Source organism: Papio anubis, chromosome 16 (genome assembly GCF_008728515.1).
Source record: "Papio anubis isolate 15944 chromosome 16, Panubis1.0, whole genome shotgun sequence".
In the NCBI taxonomy this organism is placed as follows: Eukaryota; Metazoa; Chordata; class Mammalia; order Primates; family Cercopithecidae; genus Papio; species Papio anubis.
The window spans coordinates 30,942,277-30,967,159 of NC_044991.1; the positions used below are offsets into that span (position 1 = coordinate 30,942,277).

General features: G+C 46.9%; 1 protein-coding gene across 8 annotated transcripts in view; it reads left to right on the top strand.

The window, feature by feature from the left end:
* LOC101017878 (protein HIRA) overlaps positions 1-24,883 on the top strand; it is a 100,986-nt gene that overhangs the window by 33,435 nt on the left and 42,668 nt on the right. For all 8 annotated transcript variants that reach the window (XM_003905213.4, XM_009216780.3, XM_021921355.1 and 5 more), the window contains 10 exons: positions 307-402; positions 1,423-1,583; positions 3,859-4,026; positions 6,110-6,223; positions 9,740-9,810; positions 10,463-10,568; positions 12,537-12,752; positions 14,551-14,636; positions 20,175-20,372; positions 22,424-22,585. In XM_003905213.4, the coding sequence (XP_003905262.1) occupies positions 307-402; positions 1,423-1,583; positions 3,859-4,026; positions 6,110-6,223; positions 9,740-9,810; positions 10,463-10,568; positions 12,537-12,752; positions 14,551-14,636; positions 20,175-20,372; positions 22,424-22,585 (1,378 nt within the window). The remainder of the gene's footprint in view (positions 1-306; positions 403-1,422; positions 1,584-3,858; positions 4,027-6,109; positions 6,224-9,739; positions 9,811-10,462; positions 10,569-12,536; positions 12,753-14,550; positions 14,637-20,174; positions 20,373-22,423; positions 22,586-24,883) is intronic.

A 24,883-nucleotide genomic window follows, 5' to 3' on the forward strand; every position in this document is an offset into this window, starting at 1 on the left:
AGGAGCATGCTCCAGGCCACAGACCCACGAAGTAGCAGGCTCTCATGCATGGGTGTGGTGCCATACGGTGCCCAAGCTCTGAACCATACCCTCAGTTGCTTCGTCTGTAAAAGGAGTGAGGCACTGGGGTCGGTTAGATGCTTTAAATTTATGACCAATTGAAAAATTTTGGGGGCAGTTTTTTCAGGTTGGTTAAAAAATACCAGAGTTGTTATGAGGTCCCAGGTCCCAGGGGCACTGGCCAAGCTAATAGACAAGGGCATTGCCGGGTAAAAGATCTCACCAGAACCCTCTGTCTTCTTTCAGATGTGATGGATGTAGCATGGTCTCCCCATGACGCCTGGCTAGCCTCGTGCAGCGTGGATAACACTGTCGTCATCTGGAATGCTGTAAAGTTCCCAGGTCTGGGGCCTCCTCTGACTGGTTAACAGCGAGCAGTACTTCTTGTCGGTTTCTGGAGCAAGAGTTGGGCTGTCTCCGTAGTCTTGGTGGCAACAGATGTATGACAGTGGCCTAGGATTTATGTGTCTTGTCAGTTTTTCTTTATCAGTAACATTTGCTTAAGTTTTAAAAAGAGATTAATGCTTAAGAAAAATAGTAACTGAGTGCTAGCATGGCATGCCACAGATCATGAGGGTAGTGGATGGGCAGCTGTTGTTGGGGACCCTGGTGCTCCCAAACATGCTATGTGCACCCCCACCACTGGGCTCTGGGCTCAGCTCAGTCACCATCTCCTCTGTGAAACCCTTGAGCAGATATGGGCTAACACAAACCCAGTTTTGCAAAAGATTGATTTTTCTAAAGTCACAACAGATGGCATAACCTGGCACAGTTATAACTAGTAAAATTCTTCTCATATTTCAGCTCTGTGTTTGAAGTATGCTTTCCTCATGGATCCAGGTCATTTTAACTCTTTGAAAGCCACCAGCATGTATGGAAACACTCAGTCTGGCTATGGAGAGGGCAACTTTAGAGACTGGAGTAGCATTTGGATTACAGATCTATATGGGGTACCATCGTACACACCTTTGTCTTTAGCCATAACTTACAAAAGACTGAGCCACTGTGTGGCCCTTTGAGCTGGTAGGCCTCCTTCTTATCAGGGAGCTACCAGGGAGGCTAACGTCAGAAGTGCTGGTGTCACAGCCCAGGAAGGGCAGCCATAGGCAGGGCCGCTAGATACAGATAAGACCTGGATCAGAACTGGCCCCTTGGTGCCTGCCTCCTTGATGCAGTCATTTCTTTAATTGGCTTTTGCCTTGGTGGAGATCAAATAAGGAGGCCCTTCTGCTTCTGCCTGGTGTGGGGGCTGGCCAGGGCAGACTGCTGAGTCCGCTCTCTTGCATATCCATCCTATAGCCCATGGATTGAGGTCACATTTTCCCCAGATGACACCTCTCCACATTCTTTTTTTCTTCACAGAAATTCTAGCTACTCTGAGAGGTCATTCTGGCTTGGTCAAAGGGTTGACATGGGACCCTGTTGGTAAATACATAGCCTCTCAAGCTGATGACCGCAGCCTAAAGGTGTGGAGGACGCTGGACTGGCAGTTGGAGACCAGCATCACCAAGCCTTTTGATGAGGTAAGTGGGGACAGCTCAGGGAGCTGAGCCCCAGCAACTGCGCCAGCCCCTTCCTGACTTCTGTGTGCAGAGAGGGAGCTGGCCATGGGCCAGGCCACCTGGGGAATGCACCGAGTCTGGGAGCCTGAGCGTATTCACCAAGGCTCTCTGGGGTGGGACTCTGGCCCTAAGAGTCAGATAATACAAAATCCTTCATTTCTGAGATGCTGTTTAATTTCCAACTTTGAAATGAAAGGGATTTATAGTTTTGTTGTTTTTTGTTTGTTTTGTTTTGGTGACGGAGTTTCGTTCTTGTTGCCTAGGCTAGAGTGCAGTGGCATGATCTTGGCTCACTGCAACCTCCGCCTTCCAAGTTCAAGCAATTCTCCTGCCTCAGCCTCCTGAGTAGCTGGTATTACAGGCACCCACCACCACACCCAGCTAATTTTTGTACTTTTAATAGAGACGGGGTTTCACCATGTTGGCCATGCTGGTCTCGAACTCCTGACCTCAGGTGATCTACCTGTCTCAGCTTCCCAAAGTGCTGAGATTACAGGCATGAGCCACTGCACCCGGCCCAGATTTATAGGTTTAAAGTTGAAGTGAACCTTAGAGATGTCTCCACATCATTCTGTCACCCAGCTCACTCCCACAGACATGGGTAAAACTGCTGCTTATAGTGTGGAATTTACTCTGAGCCTCCTGCAGTGCAGCTTGTTGGGGGCCAGGGCAGGATGGAGGAGACTCTTCTGCCATCCCCTGTGCTTGTTGATGTGCACCCTGCAGTTCAGGGGCCTTTTTTCCTGGCTAGAGTTAGCAGTACAGTTTGCACATTTGGAAATCAGACTGCAGTAGCTTCTTTAGTATTTTACTCTTCCTTTATTTGAGTTCTGATTTCAAATGGAATGAAAGCTCAAGATCACCATTGTTCATTACACATTTATTAAGTGTCTGTTGTATAGAAGGCAGTAACTGGGCACAGGAAGATAAAAGTGGATTGAGATGGAGTCTCTCCTCTTGAAGCTTAAAGCCGCTTAGGAAAGACAGGCATTCCCATTAGTTGCATGATGATGGAGTGGTCCAGAGTGCAGAAACAACCCAGGAGAGGTGAGTGCATCAGGGAAGACTTCACAGAGCGAGGGACACATGCGTGAAGGTTTGCAGGAAGAGCAGGCATTTGCCCACTGGTCAGGATGACTGCAAAAGTAAGGTGATAGTCATATGTTCACTTCTCCCCGCACAACACCAGCTCCTGGGCTAGATATATGACTACTGGTTTTTACCTTACTTAGTCTTGCCCTGAAGAGCTTTTGCTCCTTCTGGAGTTCCTCAGGGCTCTGACTGCCAGGCATTGGGGTCCCATGAGGTGGACTCCTAGGGACGGCTTTAGGAGTGTCGTGAGTACCAGCAGGAGCTGGTAGTACTCTTCAGCCTCCACTGGGTGGGCCCATCATTCCGGGTAGGGGGTGGATCTATGGCCTAGGCTGGGAGCTGAAGTGGGTGATTTCACTACACTCAGGCCCTGGTTTGTCCTGTCCTGCTCTAGAGTTGTAAGATCATGATCTTAACCCTTAAGTGTTTAGAACTGCCCTGGGCCCACCTTGAGCTTCAGGGAGCTGGCTCTGGACCCATGTCATCTCATTTTGCAGGAGGAATAATGTAAAGGGATGTTCTGCCTCAGTCCCCAGTCCAGGTTGGGGGAACAGTGCCTTTCTACTGTTCCTTTTACAGTTTATAAGGATGTTACAAACCTCTTGTCCCTTGCAGGTGTCCTCACCACCCTTTGGGTGAGGCAACAGGCTCAAGAGAGTAGGTGGTGCCTCATGGTCATCAGCTACATTACAGACACAGGCTTCTGCCAGGCTCCTGGGTTAAAAAGAGCTTTTTCCCCACCAGAGTATATCTTGAGGATGCTGTGCAGATGCCATGCTGTGGGTTAACAGGTGCTACACAGAAGAATTGGGTCAGTGGCCAGAGAGATTTGGCCCACACAGAGGCTATGGTTCAAACAGGTAGCCTTCCTGCAGATCTCCTCAGGGCCTACACTTCTGTACTGTATTTCTTTGTTCAGCTCCTCTGGGGGAGTGTAGGATGCTGCAGTTTCCAAATTCATTTCACAGAGCCCTTTTTGGTTGGGCCATCTGGAGACACAGAAACTGTCAGTGTAGCCAGAAGCTTGGGGTGCATGCTCCACCATCACACATTTATAAATTGAAGTTTAACTTTATCCTTGAGGCCAGAGTTTTGGTCACAACGGTGACCATGAGCTCCTTTCAAGTGCAGATGCTTCTTTCAGTGTGGAGGAACGACCCATGTGTTGCGGCTCAGCTGGTCACCTGATGGGCATTACCTAGTGTCTGCCCATGCCATGAACAACTCAGGCCCCACTGCCCAGATCATCGAACGGGAGGGATGGAAGACCAACATGGACTTTGTTGGGCACCGGAAAGCTGTGACTGTCGTGGTGAGTGCCCAGGGAACTGAAGGAAGATGTGCTCCAAGATTCAGCAAATATTAATTCTTGGTTTATTTTGAATAGTTATACTTAAATATTTAAAAACTAATTTTACAAAATAGAGTATGTACTTGGTTGATTTATTGGCAAACTTTACATGGTGAACATCACCAAAGTCAGTCTTGGGTTAGGAACATTGTAGCTCCACATCAGCCTTTTACACACTCAGGTATGCTCAGGAGTGCCCAAGCACAGTGTCCCCCTCACCTGGCTCCAGTGATTACAGGTAGGATTCTGGTGCACCCACCAAGCACTGCACTTGTCCCCACACCTGGCAGCATCAACCAGAGGTGCAAGGCCATGCCATAGATCACTGAGTTGGAAGCTGCTGTCAGTCCTTAGGCGTGAGAGTTGTCTGGCCACTCGTCTTATGCTTCTCTATGACTTTAATTAAATAGTGTCCTGAGAGAACCCAAGGCAAGCCATTAAGTAGTTGCAAATAATCTGTGAGAACCAGGATTTTCTCAACACTGAGCAGCCAATTAAATAAACAGATTGATGGGCTAAGGTTGATATAAACTTAAGGATCATCCAAGACCCTGATGAAAATGGACTCATTTTTGCCTGTGTTTGAATAGATAATAAGTATCCGCCGGATGCGGTGGCTCACGCCTGTAATCTCAGCACTTTGTGGGGGCTGAGATGGGCAGATCACGAGGTCAGGAGTTCGAGACCAGCCTGACCAACATGGTGAAACCCCATCTCTACTAAAAACATAAAAATTAGCCGGGCATGGTGTCGTGCGCCTGTAATCCCAGCTACTCAGGAGGCCGAGGCAAGAGAATCACTTGAACCCGGCAGGCGGAAGTTGCAGTGAGCCAAGATTGTGCCACCGCACTCCAGCCTGGGCAGTAGAGCAAGACTCCATCTCAAAAAAAAAAAGATAATAAGTATCTATATATTGTACCTTAAAACACAAATTTTGTATAAATAAAATATTACATATTAAATTCTTTTGTTTTGGAGTCCATGTAGGGTTTTGTTTGAACCAGAGCTTTGTTGTTAAAGTCTTTGGAAATCACTGCTTCATGGTTAGTGCTCTACATGATTCTCCCATGCAGTCCTCACAACCACTTCATTAGTGGCTCTGGGAGATCACGCCGCCTGCCTATGGCTCACAGAGCTCCCAAGGCCCTGCAGCCTCATTGGTGTTGGAAACAGTAAGCCCAGGGACATGCCTCTGAGTTCCATATTCTCCAGTCTCTGTGCACCCCGACCATTCCTGCCTACCCTCTGGAATTAAAACATCTCTAGGCTACCTGACATCAGACTTTCAAGAACCCTCCTTCCTCTGCCCTCAGTTGTCCTAGGTTGAGGATTCCCAGAGCGTTCACCCGCTTTAAATCCAGGAAGGTGGCTGGGAGCTCAGTGAATGCTTTCATCCTTTCCAAAAAGAAAGACAAGTTACTCTGGGGGTAGCTCCCTGGACTAAGCAGCCAACCAGGCACCTGTGTGTGATATTGCCGTGGCCACTGGCCCAGGGAGATCACAAATGACTCTCTGAGCAGATCTCTGCTAGACAGTTATAACTGAACAACACATGCAGTGAGGCAAGAAGAAATTCAAGAATTCAGAGGTTCATACCCCTCCTGCCCATCCCCTTGGCCTCCCTTAGGAAATAGGGAGTGAGAAGGTCTTTGTTTCTGAAGCCCCCTTGCAGGCTCAGCTTTTCTGCAGGTCCTAGGGCTGTCCCTGCCAGGCCAGAGGGAATTGAGAAGGCTAGTTTCAATAGCTACCCATCCCCTCTACTTGGCATGCTTCAGAAATGGAGAGTTTGGTAGCGCTAGTTTCAAATCTGCACATTTCCCAGCTTACTCATTTGGTGCCTCCGCACATACTTTCTGACCTCCCTAAGCCTCCTTTCCATCATCAGCCAGATGCCTCATAGGTGGTCAGGAAGATGAAATGCATGCTCAGTGCCTGGACTCAGAGAATGTCTGTAGGAGACTCCTTTCAGCGGGCTGGGACTTGGGCACAGGGGACATGCCTCATGCTTGATTAATTATTTTTAACATTTGTTATTTGGCTTTAGAAATTCAACCCAAAAATCTTCAAAAAGAAGCAGAAGAATGGGAGTTCTGCCAAGCCCAGCTGCCCGTACTGCTGCTGCGCTGTTGGCAGCAAGGACCGCTCGCTTTCTGTCTGGGTGAGCCTGCTACCCTGAGCTTTTGTTGCAGGACGGGAGGTGTAGGTTGGCAAAGTAGCGAGTGGAGGAAAGAGAGACCTGCTTTGGGTGATGCTCAGAGTGTACTTCTACTCTGCACCCGTGGTCAGCCCCTCCTTGGAAGCTCACAGGCTCTCCTGCTCTCCCAGAAGGAAATGCTGAAGACTGGGTCTGTGCCCAGCCAGGAGAGGCCACCTTGACCCCTAGCTAGACCAACTCTCGTGTCCAGGCTCGGGCAGCACCCTCAGTGGTCAATGCCATGAGCAGCATCTTGGGCTTGCTTCCCAAAATCTTTATATGGCCGGGCACGGTGGTGCACACCTGTAATCCCAGTACTTTGGGAGGCCGAGGCAGGCGGATCGCGAGGTCGGGAGATCAAGACCATCCTAGCTAACATGGTGAAAATACAAAAAATTAGCCAGGCTTGGTGGCGGGCGCCTGTAGTCCCAGCTACTCAGGAGGCTGAGGCAGGAGAATGGCCTGAACCTGGGAGGCGGAGCTTGCAATGAGCCGAGACCACGCCACTGCACTCCAGCCTGGGCGACAGAGCGAGACTCCGTCTCAAAAAAAAAAAAAAGAAAAAAGAAAAATCTTTATATAAAGTGTATTCACCTGAAAGGTACAGCTTGGTAAGTTGTCATACATGTTTACACACCAGTGTCATCACTCCCTAGAGCACTCCTTTTTGTCCCTTTGTCCCTCCCCAGTCAAGACCTTCCTCACCACCAAAGCAACCACTCTAATGGCCTCTGTTATACTGATGAGTTTTGCCTGCCCTTGAACTTCATATAAATGCAATTGTGTGGTGCTTGCTTCTTTGTGTCTTCATTTCTTTTGCTTGGCACAGTGTTTTTGAGATTCGTGTATGTTGCTGCACTTAACAATATTTTATTCCTTATAATTTCGGTGTAGCATTCCACTGTATGAATACACTACAATTTATTTATACAGTCTCCTGTTGATGGACATTAAGGTTGTTCCAGTTCTGAGATATTATGACTAAAGCTGATATGAACATTCTTGTATAAGTCTTTATGTGGACATATGTTTTCATTTATTTGTGAGTACATACCTACGAGTAGAATGCTAAAATTAAAGAAAAAAAAAAAAAAGATAGTACCAGGTGTCAGCAAGGACATGATAAGCTTGAACTGATATAGCTGTTGCTGACAGGTGTTTACGCTGGCATGAGCACTTGGGAAAACTGTTTGGCAGTTTCTACCACAGCTGGGCATATGACCTGGAGCACTTCCACTCCTAGGCATATAAACAAGACAGATAAGTGCTTATGTCAACAGAAAAAGACACACAGAAAGCTGACGCCTCCATTTGTTAGTCCATTTCACCCCTGGGTGATGCTGTGATGGGTAAGGTTATGAGCCTGGTGCTCCTCACTGCATCCCCTGAGAGGAGGCGATGTCTTCAGCTTCTTTTTTTTTTGAGACGGAGTCTCCCTCTATTGCCCAGCAGGCTGGAGTGCAGTGGCACGATCTTGGCTTCTTGGCTCACTGCAGCCTCTGCCTCCTGGGTTCAAGCGATTCTCCTGCCTCAGCCTCCTGAATAGCTGGGATTACAGGCCACCACACCCAGTTAATTTTTTTGTAATTTTAGTAAAGATGGGGTTTCACCATGTTGTCCAGGCTGGTCACAAACTCCTGACCTCAGGTGATCCACCTGCCTCGGCCTCCCAAAGTGCTGGGCTTACAGGTGTGAGCCACCACACCCAGCCCAATGTGTCTTCAGTTTCATTGTTCCTCTCACCTTCCTAACTCAGTGCCCTCCACAGAGTAGGTTCTCAGCAGATATGTTCAATGGTAGTTGGCGAGTGAGAACCCAAGAGTAAGAACTGTGGCCATTTCTAAGTGAGAGCTCTTGAAGGGTTAAGTTTCTCACTGCCAGTGACTGGTGTGCTGTGACCTGACTGTGTGGTGAGAGACACCTCTACATGCAGTGCAGGGAGCAGTCTTGCTGCTGAGCATCAAGGTGCCAATATATTTAAAGTTTGATAAAGCAAAGTGCATACACATTAAATTTTTTTTCGTTTTGTAAAAAAGTGTCCCTATAAGCAGAGCAAGTTTGAAGTGTTCTGGGTTTGAAGGTTATCCTCTGGCTGCATTTATTAGTTTGTTACAGAGAAATCTATTACTGTGTGCGTTGTGATTTTTTTTCTTTTTTTAGGCCCAGTATTCACTTAACACCCATTCTGGAACCTGAACCACAGTACCACAGAGAGCCGTTCAGGGGACCTTCCCTGTTTCCTCCCAGCCAGAGGCCCTGTTTGTGGTGCTGCAACCAAAACATCACTGACTGTGATGCCCATATTTCTTAGAATGCTCAGGTCAGGCAGTCACACAGCCTGCAGATTTCTGAGGGGTCTGTAGGCACATTTATGGGAGGAGGGACAAGGCAGCTTTTTCTAGAAGTGGAATTAAGGTGGAGGCAAGATTCTTAATGTGGGTTCCAGATAGTTCAGACTTCAGCCCCCTCTCCAGCACTAGGGTAGACACAGCTTCTCCTTCCCCACACAGCAGTCTCAAGCTGCATTGGGACGCTCAGCCCCACAGCCTCCCAGAAGCTACAGCAGCACCTGTGGGAGCCCACCATCCTGTGAGGAAGTGTGTTTCTTCCCAGCCCATCATCCTGCAGCTCAGGGCTAGCCAGCAGGGTAGCCAGGCACTTGTGCACAAGAGGAAGAGCCTACCATAGCCATTGGAATGTGGAGTCAGCATGTATGCCAGCAAATGAGTGACTCAATAGAGAATATGCACACAGTGCATGCTATGCAGTCATCCAAAAGAGACTTTTACAAGATATTTAATGACATACTTATTGTGTGTTAAATGAAAAAGCAGACACAACCATGAAGAATAAAATAAATTTGAATAAAATAAATTCTTTCTTTGAAGAATAAAATAAATATTTGCACAAAATAGAAGAAAATAATTCATCAAAGTATTAATAGTCAGTAACTGGGCCTAGATTAAGGGCCCAGGTATGTATTTCTGTACTACCTGCACATAGTGTAGAATGAGCCTTGGATAAATGTGTACCAGAGTCCCTTGGGCCCAGGGAAAATGTGTTGTGTTCTCTCTCAGGGTGCTTCATCCCCTGTCTAGGCTTTGCTATCCTGTCTCCTGCTCCATAGACTCTCTCAGAGGTCCACTCTGGGGCTGTCCCTCTGCTCCGACCATAGTCCTTCAGAAACCCGCTCCCACTCTGCCTTCTCCATTGCTCGTTGTCTGTGTATAAAGCTATTTCCTCTGTCAGACCACAGCAAGCCCTGGAGGCAGGGTCCACTCTAGGTAGCATGCACATTTTTGGCAGGCTTTGGTACCCACAGTTTGGGATCTCTGCAGCTGTAGTTTGAATAGAGTTGAAGATGCCTTAAATATCAGCAGCCGCTCTGACCAAAGCTTCTAGGTTGGTTATGTTAACTGAGCTGAATACAGAAGGGAATTTTAGTAATTTCATTAACCTTGGCTGTGTCTTTCCTTCCAGCTCACATGTCTAAAACGGCCGCTGGTGGTCATCCATGAACTGTTTGACAAATCCATCATGGATATTTCCTGGTAAGGTGGATTCTACTTACAAGAATAGGTTAAGAAAGGAGAAGCCACACATTGGAATGTGAGGCCTCCTGGATGTGACTAGGGTCAGGTGGCCAGCGACCCCTCCCCAGGTGTCATAGTGGCCCAGACCAAGAGTGCTGTTTGCACATGTTTTGGAAACTGGCAGCAGTGTACCTGCTGCTGTGAGAATGTCCTGCCTATGCAGGATTTGCTACTGGAAAATGCCTTTTCAGGATTTGTCTAAGACAAGGAGAATGACGTGATCCTAGTGTGTTCTACTTTACTCCGTCATTGCATGAACCAAAGTCAGAAGCACACTTTCTGCTTCTCAGTGACCTGATTTATATGTATACTTTGTCAAGTTTTTTTTTTTAATTTTAATAGTTTCAAAAGTAAGATAAGTGAAATTGAAAATTCTTACAGAACATATGGTAAGGGATACTTTGTACACCTGCTTAGAACTAAAGAACACCAGGGCCGTTTGGTACACAATTGTTGCCCCCCGCACCCCCACCCTCAGGCCACAGAAGGGAACCAGGAGTTTCCAGCATCTCCCTAGAACACTGCCCACCATCCTCACAGGCCAGCTACTATGGCATATATGTCTGCCTGGGGCTCTTGCTACCAGGCTGCTGATGGCCATGTCTTTCAGGACTCTGAATGGGCTGGGCATCTTGGTGTGCTCTATGGATGGCTCTGTGGCATTCCTCGACTTCTCCCAGGATGAGCTTGGTGATCCCCTGAGCGAGGAGGAGAAGGTAGGCTGACGGCCCTTGTGCTGCTGGGTGCTCTGTGACCATAGCCACAATAGCTCTGAGAGACCCCTTTGACTACACCCTCTTCTTGTGGGATTCACAGACACGTCATTTCTTAACATGTAATGGGATATTTGTCTTTTATATCTTGTAATCCTTCTTTACAAAATAGATCAATTAAAAAACGAGTTCCCATTTCAGAAATAAGTCCTGGAGTTAAGAGTAGAACTATTTTAGGCATCTCTTCTTGAGCTGATAATAGGCCATCCACTGGGAGGTTTTTGTTCTGGGAAAGAGCTGAAGTGACTCCTCAGGGGCCCCTGCTCATGTCATTTTCCCCTTCATGGTAGTAATATTGGTCATTTCTTAGAACGTATTGTCTGCCAGGCTCTGGGAATGTGTTTTGCATATATGATTTCATTTAAATTGCACAAAACCCTTCAAGGCAGGGCTCATACATTTCGTGGATATGGAAACTAAGCCTCAGAAAATAGCATGGCTCTTTGCCCAGACTATGTGTGACCCTTAGGTCAGAAGAGGGAACCAGGCCTGCTGCCTCTGGGCCAGGCCACCTCCCCTCCGTGCTCTGCCGGGGTGATGGGGTCTCTGTGTCCTTCTTCCAGGTTTTGAGAAAAACCCTGCTTCACCTACCATAGGCTTAGAAACCTGCCTCTGCTTGGTAGGATGTGTGTATGTGTCTGAAGGGAGCTCTGTGAAAGCCCAGAGCAGGCTGGCAGCTCTCTCATATGACCTTATTTGCTGGTGGAAGCTTCCTCTTAACCTACAGTGTGACCTCCCCACTAAAATGTGAACCCCTTTGGGGGAGAGGTCTGCCTTAGTGACTGCACATAGAATGGGTCCTGCCACCCCATCATTTTTCCATGAAGGAATGAGTATCTCAGTGGCCTCAGGTCCTCCTCCAATCTTGTCACTGTCATCAGGTACCTGGGGATCACTATGCACTCCTTTGGAGTCACTCTGGGAGCCTAATAACCCATCTGCTTACCATTTCCCAAGTCACAGGCTAGGACTCCATGTTGGAGGAACACCAGGGAAACTCTGGCCAAACCCTGAATTCTGCCTCGAGATTCCAGGGGATAGACTCAGGAGAGAAGGGCAGGAGCCAAGATGGCAAGAGAAGGAGGTTCCTGGCCACATCCAAGCCCTGCAGGAGCGAGTCCCGAGGCACCTCTCTTGGAATGCTGCCTCTCAACCCATACTCTGGTGTAAAGCAGATGTCCTGTTAACCACAGTCCCTGTTCTTGGGCAGAATCCCACGTTGGACATTTGCACATCCCGTGGAAGTCTGTTCCTCATGCACTTTCATGTACAGCCGTTACTACAGTGTGCTGGGGACACCATCTCTGCTCTCATGAGGCTTCTGTCTAGCTTGTTAGGGGACAAGACTACGAGGGCCTAGGAGGAAGGGAGTATGATGACATACTAGGAGGGGTGGGAGTAAAGGAGGCTCCCCATCTCTGCTGTGCCAGGCCTTCCCATACTCTTAGAGACACTGTAAGCAGGCCAATGGGGACTTCCAACCACAGGGCTGATGGCTGCAAATGAGCTGTGAAAGTAGACTCTTGTTCTAGGATCTGATTCCCAAATGCATTTGGGTCCTTAAGAGCCTTAAGTTAGCACCTTGAGTATCTTCCTTTCCATTGAAGCACTGTGGATTGTTATTTGTTCTGCACCAGACTGTGGGGCAGTGTTGTCTTGTTGGCTGTCTCATTTACTGTCATCCCAGTTACGGATACAAGGGAGGCCATAAACATCGAGGGAGAGCATGAGACATCAACAGAGCTGTCGAATGAGGGACAGGCAGAATAGGGTGGGAGGCGATGGGGAGTTGGCCTTGGGTCCCTTCTCTGCTCAGAGCCAGGAGAGCCCTGCTGTGGTTTGCCTGCTGGTGGGCAGCACTGGCCACACTGATGCTCACTCTGGCATGTTTTGCCTCTCTTGCTTCCCCAGAGCCGCATTCACCAGTCCACCTATGGCAAGAGCCTGGCCATCATGACCGAGGCCCAGCTCTCCACAGCCGTCATTGAGAACCCTGAGATGCTCAAGTACCAACGGAGGCAGCAGCAGCAGCAGCTGGACCAGAAGAGTGCCGCGACCAGGGAGATGGGCTCAGCCACCTCAGTCGCAGGTGTCGTCAATGGGGAGAGTCTTGAAGATATCAGGAAGGTGAGAGCCCTGCCTGATGGCACTAAAGACATGGACATATGCCCAGGGACAGGGTGAAGGGCAGACACCAGTGGTGGGAAGGAAGGGATTTGTTTAGTTTGGCACGGGATCCATGGGTTAGCCAGCCTCGGGCCTGTTGGCCCCTTGCCAACTGCTGCATGGGGCCTGGATCCCTTTTATCAAAGACCTTATCCCCAGGAGCCCAGAGGAGGTCATCTCTTGTAAGAACTTACAAACTTTATCCTGCTGGCCTTTCTAGGAAATCCTAGATGCTAACAACAGTGGATTTCGGTCCCTGCCCTTAGGAGACTTCTGTGGGTTCCCCTTCTTCATCTGGAAGCCATGTTTGATGAGAAGGGGTTGGAAATGGGGCAGGAAAAGGGTAGGGAATGTTATTGCTTGGGGAGTTAAATCCATCTCCAGGAGCCTATGTAGGCTGACAAAGCTCCTCCAGGCAATTCAAATATAAAGAATGAGAGAAAACCCCTAGTTACGAGCTTTCTGTGGAAGGAAGGATTCTATTTTGAAAGTCAGTTTGAAAATCCCTACCTCAGGCTAGGCACGGCAGCTCACGCCTGTAATCCCAGCACTTTGGGAGGCTGAGGCGGGCAGATCGCTTGAAGTCAGGAGTTCCAGACCAGCCTGGCCAACATGATGAAACCCTGTCTGTACTTAAAAGAAAAAAAAACAAAAATTAGCCGGGTGTGGTGGTGCATGCCTGTAATCCCAGCTACATGGGAGGCTGAACAGGAGACTTGCTTAAACCCAGGAGGTGGAGGTTGCAGTATGCCGAGACTACACCACTGCACTCCAGCCTGGGCAACTGAGTGAGATTCTGTCTCAAAAAAAAAGAAAAAAAAAAGGAAAGAAAATCCCTAGCTCAGTGACAGACGTGTGGTTCATGGGTGCAGGACTCAGTCCTTTAGCCCTTTCCATGGCTGTTGTGTGGGGCGGCTAGTGTGGCATGCACCCACTGCTTGTTCTTTGCTTAGGTGTCTTGTTTAGTTGTACCAGAAGGGCTTAGAAGGAGAATTTAGAATACATTTCCTTAGAAGCCTTATTATGTTTAAACCTACCATGTTGAGGTATAATTGACATATAAAAAGTTATACATACTTAATGTGTACAAATTAATGATAAGCCAGACACAGAAGGACAAATACTGCATGATACCTCTTTTTTTTTGTTTTGAGATGGAGTGTCGCTGTCACCAGGCTGGAGTGCAGTGGTGCAATCTTGGCTCACTGCAACCTCCAGCACCCTGGTTCAAGCGATTCTCCTGCCTCAGCCTCCCAAGTAGCTGGGATTACAGGCACACACCACCACGCCCAGCTAATTTTTGTATTTTTAGTAGAGATGGGGTTTCACCATGTTGGCCAGGATGGTCCGATCTCCTGACCTCGTGATCCGCCCACCTTGGCCTCCACAAAGTGCTGGGATTACAGGCATGAGCCACCGCGCCTGGCCTGCATGATACCTCTTATATGAGGAATCTAAAATAGTCAAACTCACAGAGGCAAAGAATAGAATGGTGAATACTGGGGTCAGAGGAAAATGAGAGTTATTAGCCAAAGGGTTTAAGGTTTAAGTTATAGAAGATGAATAAGTCCTAGAGATCTCCCCTACAGCAGAGTGCCTACAGTTCACAATATGATATTGCATACTTAAAACTTTGCTAAGCGGGTAGATCTTATGCTCAGTGTTCTTATCACCAGGAAAAAAATAGACTTTATTTTTTAATATTTGGAAATAGTTGGCAGAAACTTTTGCATTCATTTATGTAACTCCGCTTTGCTAGAATCTTCTGAAGAAACAAGTTGAGACTCGGACGGCAGATGGTCGGAGAAGAATCACGCCTCTCTGCATAGCACAGCTGGACACTGGGTACTGGTTCATTCCCCTTTCATGATCTTATCTGGTGAGATCTTCCTGTCTTCTTTCAGCGGTTAACACTTTCACGGTGAGGATCTTCATAGGCCCTTCACAACCTGACTGGTAGAACGTGGAAGCAAGGAAGTCGAGCTCAGCTTCCCAGAGTCTCAAAGCCCATACTCCTCCTGGAGCCCTTGTGCGCACCTGAATCATGTGGTGGGTGGTAGTGCTAAGGCAGCCAGCACATCTGCTGCACTTCACTGTTGCCAGGGCACCAGAGGACGCACAAGGAAGGCAGTCAGTCAGGCTGATTTTTTTTTTCTTTTTTTCTTTCATAAAGTTATTTTTATGATTATGAAAGGTATATTTACACATGGTTAAATTTAGAAAATAGTAAAAGCCCAAAGAAGATAAAAACATTATCCATAATCAGATACAGTCACTGTTAACATTTTGATATCTGTATTTCCAGTCTTTTTTACCCCACTTGTTACTGTTTCTTGCCCATTCATCCATTTTAATAACTAGTCCTCTGAGGCATTTACTGTCTGATTATCCAGGTTCCCGTCCTAGGATTTGCTTAGCCAGTTCACTGTGGACTTGTATTGTGTCCAGTTTCTCATGATTATAAATGAGTCTTTGAGCTCACCTGTGATTCTCTCAGGATAACTTCTAGAAGTAGAATTACTGGGCAGAGGGTAGGGCTCTGAAACACATTTTCCTGTTGGGGACAGAGATGGGGAAGAGACTCATTCACCACTTGCTGTTGTCCCAGTGTATATAGTGAGGATTGTTTTTGAATTGATTATTCTTCCCAAAATGATGTGTGTTGATTCAAAAAAAAAGAAAGAAAAATGATAAGGCCCTATGTAAAAGAAATAGACCCCCACTGTCAAGGCAGTTCACTCTGGGTTTATTCTCATTCCACCTATCTGCTCAGGGCATTTGTAAGCCCTTCATAGAGACTACACACTTTAGGCCTCTGCGTTTTGCAGTTGTCCATCCACAAGCTATTCCACATCTTCCTTGGTGTCTGAAGAAACCTTCTCTTGTACAGTGTACAGATCCAGTCTCCTCATGTTAGATATGCAGGCTCTGAGGTCCCCGTGAGTAGAGCCAGAACCAGGTCTGCTGACTCCCCACAGAGCACTCATTTTCTTTTGACTAAGTCTTTTTCCTATTGTGACCCTATAGGTGATAATGCCCCTACCTACCTTTTACTAGGACCAAGTGAGATCCAGTGTGTGGTTGAGCTCTGAGCACACTGGGCCTGTGGGATGGGGAGGTGGTGGTGTTGATGGTGGCACTTTGTTCTGTGGATCCTTCCAGGCCTTACCTGGTGAGAAGGGGTAGGTCTGGTCTGGGGCCAACTTTCTGACATAGGATGCATATTTCTGGCACCAGGACCTGATTCCTTTGGTATTAAAAGCTTTTTGCCCTCCCGATTCCCACATTCTAATAAACAAGTAGCAACAGAATAGGTCCTTATTAGCTTAGCTAATCAAGAAAAAAGAAAAAGCATAAATATGCAAAGTAGGTATAAGTGAGAAATAATAGCAGACAAATCAAAAAGATGAGAGACTTCTTTGCTGAACTCTGTGCAAATAAATTTGCACAGAAAATGGATAGTTTTTGAAGAAAATAAAATTACTAAAAGTGAAAAATTACTGTGGAAGAAATAGAGGACAAAGTTAACCCCACCAAAGCCACCAGACTAAGATGGCTTCACAGGGAAACTTTAGGAACTTTTCAGGAACAGGTAACTCAGGTAACCGTTAACACCATTTTAAATATTCTAGTGCATGGAGAAGAAATGTGCAAATTTTTATTTTGAAATGAACATAATATTTATATCAAAATCTTACAAGGATAAAACATAATAAATTCAAGATCACTCTCATTTCTGAACGTCAATGCAAAATCTAAGTGAAATAGTAACAAACAGAACCTTACTGCTTGTTAAAGGCTAATATACCATGACCAAGTGAGGTTTGTTTTAGGAAAGTAAGGAGGTTCAAATTTTAGGTAACTATTTAGTTCTACATATCAGTAGATCAAAAGAAAAAAAATTATATGATCTCTTTCATTGATGCTTAAGAGGCATTTTGGTAAAATTCAACGTAATTTTTAAAACTCAGTTAAATGGGAGTAGGTGGATGCTTCCTTAACTCGATAAATTATCTTATTTCAAATTAAGTTCAAAAACTGAACAAATGCCTACTCTTGCAACTATAATTTAACATTGTTCTATAGGTCCTAGCCCATGTAGTTAGTCAAAGGAAAGAACAAATTGGAAAGGATAATTATTTAAGGATGATATGGTTTATAACAGAATCAACTGGAAAAGCTGCCATAGGCAATGAAAGAAGATAGTCAGGTGGCTGGATACAATCAACATGAAGTCAGGTAGCACCAACTATCCTCAGAGCGCATAAAGAAATAAGTCACATTCACAAATAAAATAACTAGGATGCAACCAGAGATGTAGACCTTAATGAAGAAAAAATTTAAAACCCTACGGAGAGGCTTCAAAGAAAACTCAAAGAAATAACTAGAAATTCATACCATTGATTAGCTAGGATGACATCATAAAGATGTCAGCTCTCCTGTAGCCTATAAATTTAACCAGTACAAATAACTACAGGAATTTTTGGAATCAGACATGGTAACTATAAAGTTATGCGGAAAACTCGGCTGGGCACAGTGGCTGACACCTATAATCCCAGCACTTTGGGAGGCCAAGGCAGGCAGATACCTGAGGTCAGGAGTTTGAGACCAGCCTGGCCAACATGGTGAAACCCCGTCTCTACTAAAAATATAAAAATAAGCTGGGAGTGGTGGCGCGCCTGCAGTCCCAGCTACTCAGAGGCTGAGGCAGGAGAATTGCTTGAATCTGGGAGGTTGCAGTGAGCCAAGATCGTGCTGCTACACTCCAGCCTGGGTGACAGAGTAAGACTTTGTATCAAATAAATAAATAAATAAAATAAAGTTATGTGGAAAAATAAATAGAAATGGCTGAAATATTTCTGAAAAAGAAGATTAATCAGGGAAGACTAGCCCCACCAGAAATTAAAACTTAAAGGCTGTCATACTCAAAACAGTGAGATATTGACACATGAATACATAGAGCAGTGGAATATGATAGAATATCAGAAAATAGGCCCGAATATTTATGGGAATTTTAAAGGTACCTTTTCACATCAGTGATAAAACATTAGCTAATTCAGTAAATGGAAGACAGGACTACATGCCCCCGCCCCACCGCTAGAAACAATGTTGGGTCCCAACCTCACAATTTATTACATACATTCTAAACAGCTTAGAGTTCGTTTAACTTTTTGTTGTTTAAAATATTTTTGTTTAAAATTTTAGAAGATTCTCCGGAAGAGTATTTTTTATAATCTCAGAGGTCAAAAAATTATTTTCTGTAAGTGACAATTTAGAGTACACAAAAATTTAAAAATTTTAGTGCATTTAAAAGATAGACTGGCTGGGCGTGGTGGCTCACACCTATAATCCTAGCACTTTGGGAGGCCGAGGCAGGCAGATACGAGGTCGAGAGATGGAGACCATCCTGGCCAACATGGTGAAACCCCGTCTCTACTAAAAAATACAAAAACTAGCTGGGCGTGGTGGCGCACCCCTGTAGTCCCAGCTACTTGGGAGGCTGAGGCAGGAGAGTCGCTTGAACCTGGGAGGCAGAGGTTGCAGTGAGCCGAGATTGCGCCACTGCACTCCAGCCTGGTGACAGAGCAAGACTCCATCTCAAAAAATAAAAAATAAAATAAAAAAGGCCATAAATAGTTGAAGCACAATATCCCAGGGAAAATATTTCCTACCATATAAGGAATGTTTTTTAATATGTAAATAGTTTTTACAAATCAGTAATAAAGACCAATAACAAAACAGTAGACAAAGCATATGAACATGCAGTTCACAAAAAGAAGGAAGTCAAGTATTTCTGTCTTTTTTTTTTTTAATTGAGGTGAAGTCTCACTCTTGCCCAGGCTAGAGTGCAGTGGTGTGATCTCAACTCACTGCAGCCTCTGCCTCCCAGATTCAAGAGATTCTCCTGCCTCAGCCTCCCAAGTATCTGGGATTACAGGTGCCCACCACCATGCCCGGCTAATTTTTGTATTTTTAGTGGAGACAGGGGGTTTCACCATGTTGGCCAGGCTGGTCTCGAACTCTTGACCTCAAGTGATCCATCTGCCTCGGCCTGCCAAAGCGCTGGGATCACAGGCATGAGCCACTGTGTCTGGCCGGAAATCAAGTATTTCTATTTTGAAAAAATGTCGGCTGGGCATGGCATGGTGGCTCATTCTTGTAATCCCAGCACTTTGGGAGGCCAAGACAGACAGATCACAAGGTCAGGAGATTGAGACCATCCTGCCTAACATGGTGAACCCCCGTCTCTACTAAAAATACAAAAAATTTGCCGGGCATAGTGGCGGGCTGCTTGGGAGGCTGAGGCAGGAGAATAGCATGAACCCTTGAGGCGGAACGTGCAGTGAGCCGAGATCGCACCACTGCATTCCAGCCTGGGTGACGAGTGAGACTCCATCTCAAAAAAAAAGAAAAAGAAAAAATGTCAACATCACTCATATCAAAATTAAAGTAAGATACCATTTTTCTTCTGTCAGATTGTTAAGTGTCAAGAAATTTGATAAAAGTGTTACTAAGCACCTATGTGGAGAAATAGGTGCTCTCATACATGGCTTATAATTTAAACCTCTGAGGAGGGCACTTTAGAAATATTTATTCCAAATCATCAGTGAACATTTCATTTGATGCTACAATTCCACTTCTAAGAATTTATCCCATGTATTATGTGAATCTTAGGTGTAATGACAATTGGTAGAATTTCATAATTCTCTGAGCAGCTAATGTGTGTTCTAAGAGTGTCCTACATCAACTACTTTAGTCCTGACAGCAACCCCATGGGGAGAGTCCTGACACTTTGTATTTTGCAGACATGACTGGAGGCACAAGAGTAGTTGGAGCAAGTCACAAGCTTGCAAATGGCAGAGGAGTCAGACCTGGCTGTCCCAGAATCCTCAGTTTTGACACTGCAATACCTTGCGTCCTGGTGTAGCAGCATCTGTTATAGAAAAAGCTGGAGACAGTCTTGTGGTCCCTCAGTAGAGGCTGGGTTAGGTATATTATGGCACACCCACCTAGTGGCATGCCCCCTGGCCCTTCATGAAAGGGAGGCCCTTTCTGTATTGCTGCATTTCATTCCTCCTAAGACGTGTTTGCACAGTTTAACACCTCTGAGATTTGGGTGTGTTGTACAATCAATGGCATCTGACAATTAGTAGCATTGTTTTCTTTCTTAGTAGTACATATAGAGCCTGTAAATCCTAGATTCAATTAAATATATAGTATATTAAGTGGCTTTAATTTTCTTTTTACTTTTCTGTAACTTTGCAGATTTTCTGTCATGAAAACCTACTGCCTTTGGACCTAGAAAAAAGTTATTTGAATGTATAAAGTACTGGATGTGGCACCTGACTTTCAAGGCTGACTTTTGTTCTTACTTGATGACAGGGACTTCTCCACGGCATTCTTTAACAGCATCCCCCTCTCGGGCTCCTTGGCGGGCACCATGCTCTCTTCTCACAGCAGTCCACAGCTACTGCCACTGGACTCCAGTACCCCTAACTCCTTCGGCGCCTCGAAGCCTTGCACAGAGCCTGTGGTGGCTGCCAGTGCCAGACCTGCAGGCGATTCTGTCAATAAAGACAGGTTAGTGGGTGCCAAGGCTTGTTCCTGTCGCTGGGGAAAGTTCAGGTTTGCACATGGTTTTGAGGACAGAGAATTTTATTCTGTTTGCACTTTGTGGCCCCTCCAATGAAAAAAGGAAGAAAAAAATGCTTGATTTGAAATGGGGACTTCTCAGAGGGGAGTCTCTGATGCTCAGGACCATGAGGATTTCACAGAGAGTGTATCAAGGCCGACCAAGGGTCAGGCTGCTAAGGGTGGGAGCTATCAGTGAAATGCTACATGCTGCAGAGTCAACCCCACCTGGCAGCTCTACACTGGAGGTCCTTCACATTTCTGGGGCCTCAGCCGCCACTTCAGTCTGCTGAGCACATCACAGAGCATCCATCCTAGGCAGGGTGCTCCTGTGGAAAGGCATAGGCTCCCCTCGTACTCTCAGAATTATATTCACTCACAGAGCCTGTGTCTTCATCCATCTTTACTTGGAAACCAAATTAGAAATCAGAACCAGACAAGCACAAATGAAAGCCAGGAGTGAATGTTTGCTCAGCACCTGCTCTAGGTTACATACCCTGCTAGGCCCCAGGCATCGCAGGGGCTTAATTGGTGGGTCCTCATCCTCAGGGAGTGTGTAGGCTGGTAGGGGAGAGGCAGCCACAGGGTTGCAGGTGGCCCCTCAGGTCCCCTGGGTAGAAATGGCTAGCCATCCAAAGAGGGGCTGGTATCTCAGGGTCAGGGAGGTGCCTCAGAGGGTACCCTCCACAGGGCTCATACAGGCCTACCAGGGGAGGAGGCCTGGGTATCAGGGGCAGCAGCCCCCCAATCCCCTCAGGAAGGCCAAGAAGAGGGAGAAGGCCAAGGTGTCTGTGCTGGATCAGGTAGTCTGGGCTTTTCCCCAGAATAGAGACATAGAAGGCTTTGAGACCTCCATTTTAGGAGAGTGACTCTATTAGATGGTGGTGCCCCACATTGGCCACTCCCTGGCACATACAGCTGATACCATCAGAGCGATTCTCTATTGGTGGAATGGAGTCTTGTGTTATTGCAGTCCCCTGCTTCTGGGATACAGCTGATACCGTTAGAGCAATTCTCCATTGGTGGAATGGAGTCTTGTGTTACTGCAGGCTCCTACTTCTGTGTGCTAGCACCATGGCTGTGGAGGCATGCCCAAACATTAGGTCACTGTCCTGGGGGGATCCTGAGAGGGTAGGAAGAAAAGACTGAGCAGCAAGACCAGTGAGGAAGCAAAGCATGCCAGGAAGAAGGGGGCCTGGGAAGGATAGACCATGCCAGATCTGAGAACTGCTTCGGGGATGGCCCATTCTGGTGGCCACAGGTCATGGAGGAGAAAAATGGGGCTGTCCAGGCATGTGGTGTGGTGTCTGGGCAGGTGGGAGTGGAAGTTCGCCTGGGTGTGCTCAGGAGGAGGCACAGTGGCCATGGTCCCAAAGCATGTTATGTGGGCTTGGACATGAAGGATGGACCGGGCAGGCTTCTGCCTGGCCTCTCCTTTCTCTGTGGAATAGAAGACGAAAGCTGTGCGATGAGCACTTGGAGCATAATGCCAAGAATGTGACACTGTCACAGGGAGATATGGGAGGGGCCACCCAGGATGGAGGATGCCTCACTAAGGGTAAAGGCCAGGAGCAGACCATGGCTTCAGCACCCCAGGTGCAGGCTTATCTCATGAGACTCATTGTTGAAGTGGGAAAGGTGAGCAGTTGGAGTGGTTTGGGGTAGAGGTGCTGTATTTAAGTTTTGGAGATAGGGCAGTATGACTAGAAAAAAGGGCTGTAAGAACCATGTTCTAGGCCTCATGTTTCACGCAAAAGCTCTCAGAACAGTGCAAAGGGGGGAAATGTGTATGCATTTGCTCACAACCTTCTCGGTGTCCATAATTTTAACACATGAAAATTTTAAAGAAATGGGAGTAGTAGATTGTATCTTGAAATTTTTTGTGTTTATGGAAGTTTGATGTTTGTGCCTTTTTTAGTAGGCTCCAAATAATGCAAATACTAGACCTCCAGATCCTTTCAGGATTGCGCTTGACATGCCTCCCCTCTTCTTCACCCCAGTATGAATGCTACCTCTACTCCTGCTGCATTGTCACCTTCTGTGTTAACGACCCCGTCCAAGATCGAACCCATGAAAGCATTTGATTCCCGGTTCACAGAGCGGTCCAAAGCCACGCCAGGTGCTCCTGCCCTGACCAGCGTGACTCCAACAGCCGTGGAAAGGTAGGTGGTAGCTGCAGGACCCTGAAGGACCAGGGAGGGTGCAGGCATGGGTCAGCAGCACAGTGGCAGTGTTTCCACCAAGCAACATGCCTTCCTGTTGGGGAAAAGACTCTAGCCGCTCAATACATGGGAGCAAGACTGCAGAGCCCTTAGTGAGCCACCAGGAGAAAGAGGTGGCTCCTTCAAGTGGGAGGGTGGCTGGAAGGAGCTGTGGGGAGGACACAGCAAAAGAACCACATGGGCAAAGGCACAAGGATTGGTCAGTGCAGAGGCTGGACTGAGAATAATGGTGTTTGGATGGAGCCCAGAGTTTGCCCAGAAGAGAGTGTGAGATTAGTTGGAGAGGTGAAGGCTCTGATATTGATACATCATGGAAGTGACGGCCTTCCACTCAGAAACTGACCAGAGGTAGACAGCTACAATAAAAATGATGTAGGTGAGGTCTTTATCAGATTGGCTTCTGAGCTTTTGTGGACACTATGCTGCTTGTCCATTCTCTGGGTCTCCCCTCAAACACAGCTGTGACATCATGCAGGCTGTAGTTCTTTATTTCTTGGAGTTTTGCGGTAGTGCATCCTCCTGAGGTGGCCAGAGCTAATGTCTGCAGCCTCTGCCATTGGCCCTGAAGTTCTCTGCCTCTTGAGAGGGCCCCTTCCTCCAAGCCTGACTCGACAAGGAGCTAAGTTCACATCCCAATGAGTCAGAGCCTGGGAGAGGAGAGGCAGCTGTGGGCTGGGCTTTGGTGGCTTAAGAGCTGTCCCTTAAGAGTTGCACCCCACTGCGAGGTTTATAGGGCTCAGCAGCCCTGGGCAGACACAACCTAGCCTGTGCCACCATCAGCCAAGTACAAGGACACTAGTCAGAAATTTGTAGTAGCCACACAGCCAGCAGGTGCCCAATAAAAGGAGCATTTGCATATGACCTGTCCTTGCTGTAGATGGTGATTTGGAGCTAAAGCCACAGCATGCTATCTCTGGGGCTTTGCTTATGAAAAGTTCTGTCCAAAACTGCATGTCTGGACAGGATTTATTCTCCTTGGAAAACAGTTCCTGGAAGCTAGCATGGGAGGACCCTTTCTGCAAGTTTGATGCTATATCTGTAAACTTGGTGTGGAATCTTCTAGTCTACTCTGTAATCTCATCATGCTTGTTTCATAATTAACTCAGTGCAGGCCACATGCGGTAGCTCATGCCTGTAAACCCAATGCTTTGGGAGGCCAAGACAGGAGGATCGCTTGAGGCCAGGAGTTTGAGACCAGCCTGGGCAACATAATGAGACCCCCATCTCTACCAGAAAAATTATCCAGGTGTCATGGCACATGCCTATAGTCCTAGCTACTCTGTTCACTGCAACCTCTGCCTCCTAGGTTCAATTGATTCCCCTGCCTCAGCCTCCCAAGTAGCTGGAATTACAGGCGCCTGCCACCACACCCGGCTAATTTTTGGTATTTTTAGTAGAGACGGGGTTTCACCATGTTGGCCACGCTGGTCTTGAACTCTTGACCTCAGGTGATCCACCCGCCCAGCCTCCCAAAGTGCTGGGATTACAGGCGTGAGCCACCGCGCCTGGCCTCCCTGCTTCTAAATACTTTGAAATGCTGGATTAAATGCAACCCTTGTCCCTAAAATGAATGACTGGTTCACAAGAAAGGGCAGTCCCCAGAGCCTAAAATCTGAGAGTGAACAAAAAAGAGCAGCGGGCAGAACTGCACCATGGGTGCATGGCTAGGGGTCTTGACTGAGGACCTTGAGTTTTAATGACCACATCGACTTGAGACAAAGCCTGGGGTCTAAGCCATGTAGGAGCTGGGATTAAGTCACCAGCATAAAGTCAAGCTGCTTAAAAAAGGACTGAGGCAGACACTGGGAAAACCCAACTGGCAGCACAAGAACTAGCAGAGAAGTTGGAATGTCACAGCCTGTTTTTGGGTTGGGAGAACAGTCTTCCCTTGAGACTGTGTAACCACAGGCCTGCTGTCTTGTGGATTCAGGGCCAGTTTAACACTACCTGTGTTGTCTAGAAATCACCAAGCCGAGAAATGAACACAAAGGAGATCCTGGTCTAACTGACATCCAGAGGCCCTTGGCAGAAATGCGTATCCACCCTGCAGTGACATTCCCTGGGCCAGGGTGTACAGCGTTACCACTGATAAAGCACTGCTTAGATGATCATAAAATCCAAAGTCACAAGAAGAAACAGCGTGTCATGCGCAAATGTCTGGAGACATACTTACTGGGAGACTTAGGTTTCTATAAACCTGTGATCATAGAATTGTCAGATGGTACTATAAAATATGCT